Here is a 17,211-nt window from a genome sequence, read left to right on the forward strand (position 1 = left end):
TTTCTTGTTATAATTTTTTAAATGATTTAATTTCTTGGGTTTCTGAGAATGTCATGTAAATCAAAGCATTTGAAGATTAGAATACAATGAGCTCTAATGTTCTGTCTTCTTGAATGTGATGACAAGAGCACTGTGGCTTCTAATTAGTTACCAAAGCATACTTGTTAACAACTCTTTAGAAAGCTAACAGCACACACTATAAACATCACACCATGGCAGTAAGAGTTGCAGACTATTTCAACTTGGTCCTGATCTTATTCAGTTATTCACTGCAATGGCACTTTGACTGGAGGATAATCTCCCGATAATACCATACTTTGTAGTCCTGTCTTCATTCTCTCTGGTACACAGCTGATACCATGGGTTCCGAGGATTACATTTACAAAAAACTAGGACAACAACATTTATTTCTATGGCACGTTTTCATTCAAAGGTTGTAGCTCAAAATGCTTTACAACATGATAAAGAAAAACTTGCATGCAAAGAATAACAAAATAAATTTAGATAAGAATAACAAAGAATAAATTGCATACAAAATATAATAATGTACACAAACATGAGAATGTTATATAGTGAAGAGAAACAGAGGCTTAAAATATAGTTTTTATGTTTCTAAATGACATTTTCATGATAAGGTTAGATAGCCAGGGTGGAGGAAAAAAAAACTCCAGTTAAGCAGGATAGAAAATAAAAACAGGGCAGATTAAATTAATATACATTAAGTTTATATTTGAAAAACAAACCGTGCTACCATTCCTAGATTTTTGTTGTTTGAATGATTTACACGGTGAAGATAAAATCCTACTGTTGGGCAGCCTCCCATTCATCCTTGCTCTAAAATTTAAACTATAAACTTCTTTTGATTCAACATGAAGACAATAAAGAATAGATTTGCTTTAAGAAGTGAATTTAAACTCTTTATAGGAAATGTGCATTCTTTTTCAAATTTGGTAAGTTAAGTAGAACAAATGTACTTTACTCTTTCAAAACCTTAAGTGATTGTGATGCTACTACATCCATAAAGGTGATGCCACTGTCCACTAAAATGCAAAATTAAACATACGACAGACATTTTGAGGTTTTATTGAACTTTAAAATCCAACATCTTTGCTAATATACATTTCACAGTGAAGCTGACATAGGACAGTTTGACTTTGTACTTAAGGCCTCCCTTTATATTTCTACATTTGCATATGTTTTTGTATATGTTGAATGATATTTCTATGTATACATGCCAATATTGCATTTTATATTTATATTATATTTCTTTTATTTCCATAATATTTTTGTAATCATTGTACTGCCGTTGAAAGCGGAAAAGCACTTAAAAATAAAAGCCAGAAATGAAATACTGTACATACTAAAATAGCCATTGCTACTATATGAGAAGCAAAGCTAAAAATGAAAATAAACAAACCTGAACCTGGTGAATTTTGATTACTGTCATATTTTCCAGTCACAGTCACTACTTACTTACTTATAGTTAAGCACTATACCACAAGCAAAATGAGTTGCAAAATGATCAAAACTGGAAGCAGCACAGAAAATTTTTTCAAATTGAAGTGGTAAAAAAATAACTCTCCATGTAGTGAATATCAAAGTGTTCCTTTTAAAATGTCCAGTGATAATGTGAGGAGAATAGTTCTTCAGATCCATTCATTTATCCATCCATTTTCTGGACCCACTTATACCATTTAGAATCACATAAGCCTAGAGCTTATCCTTCTAACATGAACACAAGGCAGGAGCTATCCTTCAATAGTATGGTGTCTTATTCTAGGACACACTAATGTGCACATCCTGACACTTTTCCACTAGCACAAGGTGAAAAGCTATAAGGAAATGGATGAATTCCATAATGTGACCAGCCCCAATTTCATACCCAGCTCCCTGAAAATTCAAGGGTATTGTAGATACCTTAGTGCTATTCTGCCTTAAATTCATCTTCATAAAACTAAAACAAAATAAAAATTATTCGCAGCTCCTTTAATTAAAACAGAAGTACTGTATAGAGACACAAAATGCTTAATTTAAGCCTTCTAAAGGGCAAACTGTTTGTCAACAAACAGACAACGGCTAAGTGTGCCAGAAAGCCAATAAAGGGTATCAAAAATTCACAACTACAATTGCCAAAAATCAGAGTTATCCGATTTTTTTTCTTTTTTAATTATTAGTTCCACCAACAGATGATTTCCATAGGCTTGAGGCAAAGCAGAGTGATGCTTCATTAAATTTAAATTTGTATTAAACAGACAAGTGTTAACATTTTGAGTTTCACTAAGATAAATACAATTCCACACGCATAAAATTAATTAAAAATGTGGCTATGACCTTCTGACCTTTGCTGCTCACTTTTTTCTTAGATTTAAGTCTCCCAACTCAACTCTGCATAATCTTAATACAGTAACTCTAGTGATATCAGTGCTCAGATTTCAGACACCTCCAATTATTTCTTTTATAAAAGTTCATATAAAGCAAATTGTTTCACATGATCAGAGATCACTGTGAATCATAAGCAGTGCTGTCAATCATACTAGTGTCCTCTTATCAGAAATTACCTGTTGTTTCCAATCAGATTAAATACAGTCTGGTGACAACATATATAATACAAATTCAGTAAAGGATAAAAAAAACTCCCATATTTTGAAAGAAGAAAAAAGGAAACCAATGAAATTCTGTTTTATTAAATCGTAAGCTAAATGTTCTCTCATCTAGCACCACCATAATTAAAATCATAGTTTTGTCACTGTAACACTGTTTCATCTGTCCTAACACTGCAAATCCAACTACTGCAACTACAATTCCAACCACATTCCAGCGAGAATTTGGTCTGCACCATAAAACCCTATTGACCTTAGTCTTTTGTTATCATTTACAGCTGGAATCACAAGCACTGAGCACCTCTCAGCTTTGTTTCAACAATTCTGCAAGGAGAGTCCTCTGCCAACCAGCAGGAGATGCCAGTCCACATATCCTATCAATTACAGCAAAAGCCAGTATACCCAACCCTCAAAAGCATACACATCCTGTTCACACTCTCATAAACAAACTGGTCGTTTGAACTAAGAATCAGGTTTATCCTGTCCACAATTTAACTTCGTTGCACCTCTGTCCATACTTCAACTCATGAAAGCCATACCCATACCCTTCACATGAAATAAGTTACTCTGAAAAGACCTACCTGTCTTAGATTCTTCAACAGCTCAGTAGCTTCGTCTTGTTTGCCCTGCTTGGCCAGACTCAGCATTTCTTGGATCATACCGATACGTCTCTGGTACGGAGGCGGAGTGCCTCCTTTCCCAAACTTATCCCCAGATTTCAGTACAAGAGAAGTAAAGATGTCGCCTCGCTCTTTCGTAGGAGTCCTTTTCCAAGCACCAAGCGCGTGCTGGGGACTTACTCCCGCTTCTGGGCTCGAATGGCAACTGCCTTTGGTTTGCTTGATCCCCATTGCGATCAGCTGCCCCCACTGCTTCATGCAAACTTTTTATGTTTCCAGGTGCCCGCCTTGCGGGGGTGGGAGGGTGGCGACACGATCTAAAGTGAAAAGTACTAAAGGCACATCTTAAGTGAAAAGAGAAGGGCTGGGTTGTCTTTCACCGAGAAATGAAGAGACGCTGCCAGGAAATAAGGAAACTGTTCCAGAGAGGTGAGGTAACTTCGTCAGTTCGGCCAGTAACTTGAAGGAATCTTTGTCTTTCGCAAATCGCGGCCAACTAAGCAGAGTGAATCTATTAGAATAACTCGTTAATTTTTTGACTTCTGTAGAGTTAAAAAGTCCAAAATTAAGTAATATCAAAATAATTTGTAAGAATATCTTTACATTTCAAAATAAACGATAACATTTAAGGTTTAATTATTCTCTACTGCAGGTGCACAAGTCCACTTCATTGTAGAGCGTGATGTCTTCTTTTCACAGCAATTTCGAAATGAATGGTTCAAGTGTAAAAAAAACTTGCATCGCATGACGGCGCTGCTCCCGCATGTAAACAGGCTTAGTTCAGTTCAAACTGTTATTCACTTTAGCCGACAGAGAGGTTCCAGTGTTTAACATGTTTCTGATTCAAAAAGAAGGATGATCTATCATTATTATTTAATACATGCTTCACGTAGAGCATTCAGGAGAGCATTTGTAAATTTACTTTAGCATCTTGCCACCTTCAATGATACCAGTTTACAACACTGGGGATACTTAGAATTAATCCATAATAAAACCCTGACATTTTTTACATCAACTCTATTGGCAAAGTTAAAGCACTCTGTGAAACAACTTCGACTCAACCTCTCTAAAGGCAGGCACAAATTTAGTGAGGTAACCCTTGGATAAAAAAATGCATTTTTCACCTAGGTTGTACAATCCATTCAGCCCTCTTGAATAACAATCAGAGGTATTCTAATGAATAAACATTTTAAAAAGCAATTGTTGGAAGTTTTCTTCTCTTTCCGATTACTCAATAGTAATAGACTGCTATTTTTCCACTTTTCGTTCAATAAATTCTTTTTATAAGTCCGACAACACTGTTTATCTGTTTCAGATCACAGCTGAATAAAATGGAAATAATGCAATATTTTTCTCCGTATTGTTAAAATCCAACCATAAAAGGAGCTCTCGTATTTCAAATCTCTACACGAAACCTTCTTCCCAAACAAACAGCAGGACGTCTCTCTCTCTTTTTCCACGGCGCACTAAATTCATATTGAAGATTTGCTCCACTGAACTCTCCAGTCGACTCGAAGTTACAGAATGCGTAACGCGGAGTCCTCCTAGTCGAGACACGTTGTTTGTAGATAAATAAAAACAACAGAAGCGACTCGCTCCCCGTGAAAGATTGGTTCCTTGTAGCCAGCAGAAATCCAATCAAAGCACGAGCCGCGGCTTCTTTGCAACCGTCCCTTTAACTTTAGCGCTTTTAGTCCGAAGCGTGGAGATTTCCGTGTGCAGAATACATGCGCTGGGAGAGCGAGCATCTTCCTTATGTGGCTTTCCCCAGCCCTCTGCCTGCTTTCTTCGCGCTGGGGTTTTGCGATTTTACTCAGAACTTGTGTTATCTCCACAGAGCCATACGTGGATACTCGGTTGGTTGCTCCGTCTCTCTCTTTTTCACTCTCACTCTCTCTCTCTCTCGACTGTCAAGCGGACTCTCTCTCTCTCTCTCTCTCTCTCTCTACTGTCAGGCGGACTCTCAGTAGGCTGTGTCACGGTTCTATTACTTAGTCCGTCTTCGCTCGCTTTTTATTAACCATTTCGCTGCCTTACTAGAGGTGGGAAGGACTGCCGCCATCCCCTTCTACTTTGTGCGCGCATTTATTTTCTTTATGCTTGTTGTGGTTATTCTCTTTTCCCTTTCCAAGCCCCTCCTAAAACGCAAAACTGCTTTCTAGTTGCTCCGCCTAGAATATGCGTAAGGCCACCCAGTCGCTGTACGTAGTTCTGCTTGGAAATTACTAGGAACTGGAAACTCCGCTTGAGAAAGAGAGGTGGGGATGTAAGAGCGCGCTCGCGCTAGCGCTCGCTCACGCGGATTCTGCCCGTCTCCTCGCATGTGTATTCAACAGTACGCGGGAAGGGAGGACGGGCAAAGCGCGTACTCGGCATGTGCTTGTGGGTGCTCTAGCGTGTACTTAACTGTCTGTGACACTGCGGCGTTGTTTTCTATATTTAAGCTACAGAAGATAGGTGGAGATGATAGATTATATGTCATGAGTGTACACAAAATGACAAGAGTGAATATTTTTATCAGAGCATCGTAGGTGTCGCGACGACATTCAGGTTACGCTTAATCCAACTGGGAACTTGGGACATATCGCTGGTAATCAAATACGCAATTAGTCGAAGCATACCTGACGGCGGCTGGTCTTAGTCCAGTGCTTTCCACACTCCGTTACGTGGAATTTCGTCCTCATTAGTCCATTATCCACCTTAATATATTTCAACGTCTAGGAAACCAATGGAGGGCTAGACAATCGCATGATCCCTTCAAGCATATGGGGCCAGTTGACCAAATGTCAGCGTAATATCGACGTGCAAGGAAAACCCACGGATAGCGTGCACGATCCACAGAAATCCTCAGATAAAATCCAAGTAACACTCATAGAACTTAAGACTACAGCACTAAGCTTTGCGCCCTCCTCCTCCGCCGTGAAAATTGAACAGTTTCATAATTCTGGTTTAACCACTGTTATTCTACTTGTTGCTTCTTTCAATAAGTAACATTTCAACTTAAATGAGTTGTCAATGTATTAGATCTAAATTTCTTGTAGTGTGTTGTATCTCCTTTGTCCAGCATAACAGCATTAATTCATCTTGGCATGGATTCTAAAAGATGTGTTACTCTGAAATGTCATACCATGCAAAAATGCACTTTGAAGGTTCTGCAGATTGAATGGCTGCAGAGTCTTGCAGAGAACAGACCTTTCCACTCCATTCCAAAGTTGCCCTATAAGGCTGAAATACAAGGATTTTGCAGGTCACTGAAGCACTAAAAACCTGCCGTCATTATCCCACAGCTATTCAGCAGCAATGCATGCCTTGTCATGTTGTAAGTGTCCATCAGTGTGCATATAGTATTATAGTCATGAAAAGATTAACTTGGCCAGCAACAATGTTCAAAGACAACTTGCCATTCAGACATTGTTCAGTGGGTATTAGGGGTCCAAATGTACCAAGAAAATATTTCCTGCCATTGGTCTGTACCGTTGACACCAAACAGGATGACTACATGGACCCATGTTGCTTAAAACCAAATACTGATCCCACCACTGACATGATGCAAAAGGTACCTGGACTTTTCCAACCAAGCAACTTTTTACCACTCCTCAACATTGCAGTTTTGGATGATGCTGTGTCCACTGGAGACTCACATTCTTATTTTTCATTGATATCATCGGCACCCAACAGACTGTTCCAGTCTTTACCACTCCTCAACATTCCAGTTTTGGATGATGCTGTGTCCACTGGAGACTCACATTCTTATTTTTCATTGATATCATCGGCACCCAACAGACTGTCCATTTAAGACTAAGCTCAATAAATGTTGCCTTCTGAAATGACATTCTGCTCTCACCAATATTGAAATCAACTGTGATTTGCCTGGTTATGGCCCATGTGTTTGCATGTCTGTTTCTTGATGTTCTATTTTGACCCCATCTGATCCACAACCTGTCACTGGTATTTTTTTGTTTTTCAAACTGTATTTGGTAAACCCTATAAATGAATATAGTTGAAAGCCCAAAACAATAGGTGTTTGGGAGATGCTGGAACCAACATACCCACCACCAACTATCATGTCATGCTCAAAGTCACTAATGTCACTTGTTTTGTCCATTCCAAAGATCAACTGTTTGACATTAGAAATTCTGGTCTGCCTGATTTATACTACACAGTGCTATTACATGAAGTATGATGTGTTGGAATGTAGAATCAGTGTGAAAGTGAAGGTGTAACTAAGAAACTGACAACTCAGTGTATTTTGTTAATGTGTATGTTCTGTTGAAGGGCAGAATAATATGCCTTTTAGTTTTGGTATTGCACTAATCGACTGTGACTACTGACTTAAAAAGGAAATGTGTTCTAAAGTTTAACAAGGCAGTTAGCTGAAAAAAAAACACAAAAAATGTACTGTAATATAACAGTGACAGTAAAAACAAAGCTTTTATTTTCCTTGCACACTTTAGAGAATATCTGAGATTGCACTCTGACATTGAATTACTATTTTAGACTGACATTTCTTTAAAAGAACTGATTGAAAGAACACCAGTACCCACATAGAGTCAGAGAACTTTGAAAAGTACCAGTCTTGACAAAGCTGGACATTGCTTGCATATTTGGAAAAAAACCGTCCTTTGCTTTCATTTTAAGAGCACACTTAGCATGTTTAATGTAAATTAAACATCCTAAGTGTGCACTGTAAAATTACAAATTGTGTAATAGAATAAAAATAACAGTTTCAATTTGTTTCTTAAGATTGACATTAAACTACTTTTATTCAATATTTTTTCAGATGCATTATGGTAAAGTGAAAACCTTATTCCCAATATTAGAAGACTTTTACAAATAAAGCTAAATATTGTTTTGTGGAATTTTCTTTGTCACCCCACAAGGCTGAAACATACATAGATTAATCAGATCAATGATGTGGAAGTATCAGAAACAGAACCATCTGGAACCTGAACACTTTCTTTCCTAGGCACGTCACACTATTCCACACACTCTCTTACTTAATGGAAAATTCATCCAAGGCAGGAACCAGCTTCAAACAACCTCCAGTCCATAATAGTACACTCACTTGGATCTGTGGGGCAGCAACACAGACCATTTTGCCAACATTCTATCTATCTATCTATCTATCTATCTATCTATCTATCTATCTATCTATCTATCTATCTATCCTATTGTAATAGCCATGCAAAAGTATGTTAAAATAGTGTTTATGAATTGAAAACAAAATAATTAATATGAACTATGGTAGAATTTATTATTGTTTGTTATGTTTCATTTTTCAGATTTGTTTTTACTCCACACAAAGACCAACTGTCTGTATTTCTGCTGCATCTCCTATTTAGTTGATTCTTTGCCATCTTTTAATACTGTCTTTTAAATATTTTATGTGTAAAGCTATTCCAGGTTGATGTATATTTCCTAAATATTATATGGGAAGTGCTTGCATTTAGAATTGTTCAGAGAGGCAGGTAGGTGAACCACTGTGGTCCTGTGCTTATTGTACTGCATCATAATTAGGATGGTTAGCATGGCTATTTCTGAATAGCAAGTGCATGTGTGTGGTTTGGAAATCACTCAGTGATTGCGATGAAGATTTCTACTTGCTTAATGTCTTGACTCAAACTAAATATCTCAATCAAAATTATTATTTATCTGGACTAATTCCATCTTTCAACCAGTAGTGTAAAAAGATAGCAAAGCTGGAATGTGGTTTATTGATTTTTTTTTGGCAAGCATGTGTTAACAGTGTATGTTGGGAGTGGCCTATTTTCAGATGCCAACAATGGAAATCTTCATTTACATAATACATCACTCTATATGAAATATATAAACTAGAAAGTGTACATTCAGAAATATGAAAGTTGTCATTTAATGGAATATCACAGAGCACAATTAGTAGCTTCTTTGCATCCTGTAGAGAGTTCTTCTAAGAAAAATCATTATATTGGCACGACTAACAACAAAAAGTTTTACTATTTGTCATTTTCTACTCATTCATCTGCAGGTTCATTGAAAGCCAGCATCTGAAGCCCAGTCAAAATGAGGAAGTACTGTACTAGAAAATGGCAAACTGCTATTGAAGCACATACAGCTCTGATCAGAATGGAATTTTGAAATGGGCATTTAAAAAACACTTGTCACTGCAACAAGGGTATTGAAATATTCTTACTTAAGCCAGCAGATCTGCATTGACTAAAGAAGTAATTAATTTGAAATGATTTCCTATAAAAGTGCAACTGCCATTGTTTTGTAAATGGTAAAAACTTTGCTGACAGTTCAGTCTGTATTAATGTATGATGTACTAATGTGGGTGTACACTTCATTTGGCTTATATTTTTGAAATATTAGTAAATACAGTATGTAAATGCAATGCAAAAGCCTCTGGTACTTGGCAGGGCCTGGTTAATTTTAAGGGCTGAGTTATAACAGGCCTTCCCAGCCCTCAAAGAATGTGAGTTTTTTCTCTTTCTATTGCAGAAGAAGCAAGTATAGCAATGGAGTTTATTTATATGGTGAAATATGTGTCCTTTAGCCAGTTATTTATTTTAACTATATAGCTCTAAAGTTAAGCAGAGTCAGCTCCTTTAAAAATTAATCATTTTTTTCTGTCATTGATTTGTGTGTAGTGATTAATAGACAAATAATCCAATGTAAGCAAAACAGGGGAATTGATAGTCTGAATGAAAATGACAATTGTAGAGTGACTAAGCAGTGTGTGCTGTGCACAAGTGTTTCTTTGGAAGCTCCAGAAACAGTTCTCATGCTAAAAGTCCATTTCTCCTGAGAGAGTCTTGTAAAAACAGAAAGCTGTTAAGTGTTACACATTTTTGCTTTATATTTTTCTAAACCAATACATCTAATAATTATTTTCTGGAAACAACACAGTAATGTAATCTCTTGTACCTGAAATCATAAATCCAAGATAGATGTATGATGTCTCTTACTTGTTTTCAGAAAAAGCTAGGTTGACCTACCCAATGTAATAGTAAAAATAATTAGAAACTTGCAGGTATCTGGATCCAGGCACTGTGCAATTCATGAGAATATTGATATTAATATAGAGAGAACTACTGTATATATGCATAATAACTCTAATTAACTTAAACAGATTAAAAAATGGACGGATGACTCATTATTTACACTAGGCAGAAATATTAAATGAAAATAATATGCTGAACCAAATGCATTTGAGCCACAATAACTCAAACACTGTTAACAATGAACTAAAGAACTGTAACTGTATAATAGTATCATCAATCAAGTGTTCATATAATGGTTAACAAGAAGACTTGTGCCTAGCTCCACTAAGATGACAAGTAGCAAGTCATCAGTTTGTAATGTGATCTTTTTAAACGAATCAGAAAGACACCGCCGACTCACAGTCTGCTGAAACAGACAAATGTTGAAAGATGTGTAATGAATGAAAGTCAGATGTAACCATTTCAAAGTCAGAGTGCACAGAGTTGTGAAATCTCTGTAAAGAAAAAAAGTCCACAGGGGCAGCAGTGCCTGACAGGCACAGTCTGGAAGCCTATAGCAGTGCTCTCCAGGGAACTGCTGTACTGTGTTTCACCAATCACAGATTAATTGCTGTTACAGTTGCCTGTTGACTTGCCTTTACTGTGTATGCTGTTGTACAAATGAACAGCATGTCACCATCCCCAAACAGTCAACAATGCTCAGTTGCTTGAAAAATTCTCTATACTTTTATTTGTTCTCTCCAGTCTTTTCATTTGTTACAATTTCTGTTTGCATTAATACAGTGTTCTTGTCAATGGCAAGAATCTGCATTTGAAATCCTCCAATCTTGTTTGCCCACAAGTATGAGTAGGAAGATATCTGTTAAATTTCCACCCTCTTCAGATATACCTGTCTTTAAGAATGTTTCTACCACATACAGTTATTTGAGAATACCTATATTTGTTGTTTTTTCAAGTCCCTTGTGTACTTCTGTATACGCTAAATAGACATGCAGTATCCCAGATCAAAGCTTTTCTTTTTATTTCTGTCTTCAATTGTAGAGCCAAAGTTTCACTACTAGAGTTGACAGCCTGCAAGCACTTCTCATTATATATACCATTTAGCTCCCAAAGAGAAATATTTCCCATAGCTTAACTGAACAGACATTTCTTCCATTCTGAAATATGTTGAGGCTTTGCCTTAGTAATCGGCATATGCCCTCTGCTTAATGTAATAACTCACAAACAATTATACTTATTTCTTGTCAATACTGAACACATTGTTTAAATATTCATATTTTAAAATGGAAAAAGTGTGTGAACTATTCTATCTAGTAACTGGTAAAACGTCCTTAAGCAACAGTAACCTCTATCTAATGTTTCCCATAGCTAAACAATTTCTTCATCATGTAAAGCAATTTGAGCTACATTATTTGTATGAAAATGTGCTATATAAATAAATGTTGTTGTTGTTGTTTATATATTTCTCTCCCACCACTAACTTCTTCCAATGGCCAGTTCCCCACACCATCTCTACTGCATCAACAACTCCTTTATCTGGTATAACCAATGAAAAGTCCACCTCTTACCATCAGTATGGGGCTGTCAATAACTGTTGACTACGTTAAGAGACAACTAAGCAGGCTACACACTGGAAAAGCTGCAGGACCAAATGGAGTAAGCCCGAAAATATTTAAGGCCAGTGCTGACCAACTTTGTGCTATACTTAGATGTATGTTCAGTTTGCCAATGAAGCTCCGTAAAGTACAACTGATGCAGAAATTATCCTCTATTTTATATTTCCCAAGAAGGAAAGATCTTCACCTAAATACTTCAGTCCATTAACAATTATATCCCACATCACAATGACCTTTAAGAGGCTGGTCCTGGACCATATGAGTTCTCTTGTGGAAGATCACTTGAACTCACTGAAGTCTGCCTATCAGACAAAAAGTGGAGTGGAAAATGCAATTAACTGTCATTTCACAAGGGTGTATCGTCTAATTTATGTAGAACAAAAAGAGGTGGGGCCGCCTGATCATGCACCTAGGGTACTGCCCCAGCTAATATTTAAAGAGAAGCTTCAGATTGTGCCAGCTCCTCTTTTTGTACTTTGTCATAGCAAGGATTGCAAAACTGCCTTTCCTGGTCCTGAATGTACATAGACAATGAGCAAGGGATTTAGTGCCATTAATTTGGCCTGCCATGGAACAAGAAACCTGAATGGCAACTTGAGCCCTAGTGACTTTGCTCTGAAGAATGCTTACTTTTCAATTTTTTTAACCTGTAACTCTTTATGATATTTTGGTTTGCATTCATTTTCAGGGTCTCACCATATATATACTGTGTATATACAGAGAGAGAGAGACTGTTTCACTTGTGACTTTGAGCCTACTTTCTTTAAAGAGCAAAGACAAAACAGTTAGGTGATATTTTCCTATCTAATCCCTGATACAAACATAAGGATGGGCTCAATGCTCACACTACACACTTTGGTACAATCTCCTTCTCATACACTTTATTCTTTTGACATATACAATATTTAATGTAATAGTTGGTGGTTAATGATGAGCATTTATTATTATTTTATCTATTTTTATTGAAACAAAGACATTTATTAAATTAACAAATTAAATTTACACTTTATTTTAAATATGATTGATAAAATAATATCCCAAACTGCATATTAGATTCAACTGGAAACCAGACAGGCAATTTAAATGGAGGAGCAATCCAATCCCAGATCAAATGGTGGGTGCATCTCCTATAAGTCTGGTGCCTTGAGCATGGTATAGGTACTATACAAATAAAAATTATTATTATTATTATTCAGCATCCAGTCTGCCCCACGCAGTGGTAGCGCTGCTGCCTCGCAGTAAGGAGACCTGGGTTCGCTTCCTGGGTCCTCCCTGCATGGAGTTTGCATGTTATTCCTGTGTCTGCGTGGGTTTCCTCCAGGTGCTCCGGTTTCCTCCCACAGTCCAAAGACATGCAGGTTAGGTGTATTGGCGATCCTAAATTGTCCTTAGTGTGTGGGTGTTAGTGTGTGTGTCCTGCAGTGGGCTGGTGGCCTGCCCGGGATTTGTTCCTGCCTTACACCCTATTCTAGCTGGGATTGGCTCCAGCAGACCCCTGTGACCCTGTGTTAGGATATAGCAGGTTGGATAATGACTGACTGACAGTCTGCCCCAAATTAAAGTATAATGCTTAACAATGTGCCTTTTTGAGTAGCAGAGAAAGTGGGAGAGAAAGGATCTGATTTCAGGCCAGTCATTGTTGAAGGGGGAAAGGAAGCATGAGACTAAGAACAATAAAACTGAGTATAATGTTCATTTTATTAATTATCATAGACCAAGCAATTCAATTTAAACCCCTAATGAGGAAAATAAAATTGGATAAAGCTGGCAAAGCATATTGAGTTGCTGCCAGGGAGTGTTCGAGCAAAAGCTTTAATTCCAGGCTGGTGAGAAGATATTCCATGGTAAATTAGTATATTCTCCCTAAGTCTATATAAGATCCCTCCAGTTATTTGAGTTTCCTGTCAGTGTTCAAACAAATTTCCCTTGTCTGAGAAGACATTTAAAAGACCCGCGAGACAAAAGAGACTTGCCACGGAGCGGCTCGCAGGGACCGTAAACATGAGACTTGGTGCCAAGAAATTGACCCAGGGACGTCTCGCAGGGACGTCTCGCAGGGACGTCTCGCAGGGACGTCTCGCAGGGACGTGGAACATGAGATTCTTGCAAGACACCCCCCACTTACAATAGATATCATATAACAGCACACCCATCAAAAAACACTCAGTGGTGTAAAATCACGTAGTACACACAGATCATGTGCTCTCAGCACATATAAAGCATATAAGGACAATACAGAGAATAGAGACCCAAATGCGTTGGAGAGAAAAAAAGGCAAATAAGAGATTATGAAAGCAGTGGAATTCGAAAGGCTCAAACAAACGATGGCGCGGTACACATGCAGAGAAAGGTACAGAATATGAAAGCAGTAAAATTCGAAAGTATTGTAGCGTCCCAGCCAGGTTGAGGGCTTTTTGGTTTTAAGTGACTGCTAGATCCGATTGAGGGAGGGCGGAGTACAGCACAGAAGACTGATAGCGGAGTATTGATTGATGCGGTAAGGGGGGGCGTTGGAGAGGATGCTATAAAGTTGTGTTTGGGGTTAGGAAGTCGGCGATTGTTCAAGTAAAACTTTTGTGACACTTTATCATGTTGGTCGCTACAGTATCAAAGAAAATATAGAAAAGATCGCATTACCGCAAAAAAAAAGGTGATTAATCATCAGAACCAGGTGTAATTGAAAAAATAGCTGGACAAATCGAGGTCAGAAATAAAAGGAAAAGAGTAGACAAAAAAGTCTTTTCGCATTCGCATCATTCAATGCACACAACGTGGATTTACACAATAATGGACCATACGCTATGAGAATCTGTGGTCCCGGAACAGTTAAAGGGATGACAAGTTAAATTTCAAAGCATACACAATTCAGTCAGGTGTATATTGGTGATAATGGAGAAGCGATTCTGCGAATGACATTAGACACCAAAGGAGATCATGATATGCCATTCGTATTAAAATGTTTACAGTTTAACGTGAGAATAGCTTTTGCTATGACAATCAATAAATCACAGGGACAAACATTAGAAAAAGTCAGATTATTTATTAGAGAAACAGAAACAATATTCACTCACGGGCAGTTGTACGTTGCATTGTCACAATGTGTCTCCAAAAAATATTGCTTTTAATGAAGCTTTAAAGTAAAAGTGCAAATAATGAAATTGAAACAATTCCAAAGAAAAAAAAATTTTTTAATTGTATATAAGATTAACCAAACATAGGGGTTGGCGAGCAAAGCGAGCAGGGGGCAAAGCCTCCTACTATTTAAAAATGTAAATGAAGGATTAAACCATTTGATATTTTTCTGTTTATGCACATATATGTGCTGTTAAAACAAAGAAATAAAGCTATGTGAATTATTCATGTGCCTTTGGTCAAAGTTCAGACCTCAATTTCCATTCACCAAAGAAATAAAAAAGGGTTAGAAATTTTATATGCATATGTAATTATGCAACTTCTATTCTCTTACCCCTTTCATTTCAAGAAAAATAAACAAATGACATGTCTACCTGTTTGGTACAAATTGAGCTGCACTCAGGGAGTGGGTTTTTGAGGTCAGATTGTCACAAAACAATATGCCTGGTTTGAAATACCTTTTGACTCCACCCTGAAAGCACTTTTGAGTCTTAATGCATGGTCACGATATGGCTGTCCAAGCAGCTGCCAGGTGCTTTTCATCATTCTGTGATGTTTGTCAGCCTAAACTCAGTTATTCAGAAATCCAAACTGACTGAATGAAATTTTTTTTTAATATTCAACCACCCTGCTTTGGCCAATTCCCTTATTTAGAGTGTCATCTTTCATTTTATTATTTAAAGCTGAGTCTAGTCTAAAAACTTTTTTAAAAAGAAGTTTTCATGCTTTCAGCATGTGGCAAGCAGTTACAAGGAGTAAATTCAAATGAAAATGTGGCATGTTATGGTGAAAGGTTGATCTCTGCCCTCTTGGCCCTGAATGCAAAGCTGTGTTCGAACAAGCCCATGTGGTGTCTGAGATTATTTACTTGAACAAAGAGAGTGAGATCAGCAATACAAAGTCCCCTAAAGGCTGAGCATTACACTGACCCCTGGTGTCTGTTTGATCTCATTGCACAGACTGTTGTGGAACACCCTTCACTATTTCATACCCTCAGTACTTAGGACATTTAATTTAAAGCATTTATATTTACACTTTTATATACTTTTATATTTGTACTCTTGTATGGATCCTGTAGTTTATTCAAACAAAGCACACTGTATATGTGAACTGTTGAATGTACTCTTCTGCATATTCATTACTGCGAGCAGTGACACCAAGTTTTGTACCAAACTATTTGAAAAGTGCATTAAGATAGTCAAAGGCATATATACAGGACTACTGGTAGTGGAGCAAATACAGTTGTGCTGTCTGGGTGTGGTTTACAGTAGGGAGTTATTTCACCTTACATTTCTAGTATTCCCTACATACATGTATAAGGCGAAACAAAGAACAAATACAGGGCATCAACAACAGTGTCTTGCTAGGTGAACCTTGGGCTTCTTAACATTTACAGACGGCTGGTATTCTCAGTGGCAGGCCTATGATTATCATAGTTTAAATAAGATGGCTGATAATTTTAGATGTAATGTGCCTAGAAACTTTCTGGGACACAGTTCTCTAAAGAAATCACCCTTGACCCTAATGAATTTCTGAAGCTTGGGATTGGAAGAACCAGAAAACAGCTCTCCAGGCAGGGTGATAGAACTCACAAATTTTGTGTATGAGAGCAACAAAGAAGTGAGTGTGTTTGTAAATATTGGAAGTAAGTTGACTAGCTGCTCACATTTCATTACAATTAGTATTCAAAATTATTTACTATGAATTGGTATCTTTTTGCATTTTTTTCTTTTACTTTCCTCCCCTTCTACAAATCCTATAATTGAAAATTCCAGTTTTTTCAATTTAAACTTCCTCTAATGTGTGTCTCTTCATGGTTATCACTGAGGGCTATGGAGCAGTGGTTTGACAAAGTAATATTATATAGTGATGAGTGAACTATAATTTTTACCAATTCATTCTTGATCAACAGCTTACTTTGTGAGCTTGAGAAGGTCATCTTGCTGTCAACAGAATAAATATTTTTTCTCTAGGTATTTGTTCTTGAGATGGCACAGTGGTGCTGTGGTTAACTCTTCATCCTGGCTTTAAATTTCATGCCAGTATTTTTTCTGTGTAGATCTTACATGTTTTACAGATGTTTACATGGGTTTTGCTACTGTTTTCCTCCCACATCCCTAAAGCTGTGCATAAAAGGTTAATCAGTGATTTCGAATTGACTGTATTGGTGTGTGTAAAAATGGACCCTGTGATGGTATGGTGCTCTGTCCAGGGTTCCCTATTACTTTCATTCAAACTTGCCTCCAATACAATACAATTGTTT

General features: G+C 37.3%; 1 protein-coding gene across 3 annotated transcripts in view; it reads right to left on the bottom strand.

Moving 5' to 3' along the window:
* Positions 1 to 5,483, bottom strand: part of lrrc75a (leucine rich repeat containing 75A) — a 266,990-nt gene extending 261,507 nt beyond the window's left edge. The window contains exons 1-2 of one of the 3 annotated variants that reach the window (XM_051930968.1): positions 5,170 to 5,480; positions 3,182 to 5,118 (exon numbers count right to left, since the gene is read on the bottom strand). In XM_051930968.1, coding sequence (XP_051786928.1) covers positions 3,182 to 3,478 — 297 coding nt within the window. In that variant the 5' untranslated portion in view covers positions 3,479 to 5,118; positions 5,170 to 5,480. Of the gene's footprint in view, positions 1 to 3,181 lie in introns of all 3 variants that reach the window. The other 2 variants (XM_051930969.1, XM_028806701.2) reach the window with 2 other exon arrangements.
* Between the last annotated feature and the right edge of the window lie 11,728 nt (positions 5,484 to 17,211).

Source organism: Erpetoichthys calabaricus, chromosome 8 (genome assembly GCF_900747795.2).
Source record: "Erpetoichthys calabaricus chromosome 8, fErpCal1.3, whole genome shotgun sequence".
In the NCBI taxonomy this organism is placed as follows: Eukaryota; Metazoa; Chordata; class Cladistia; order Polypteriformes; family Polypteridae; genus Erpetoichthys; species Erpetoichthys calabaricus.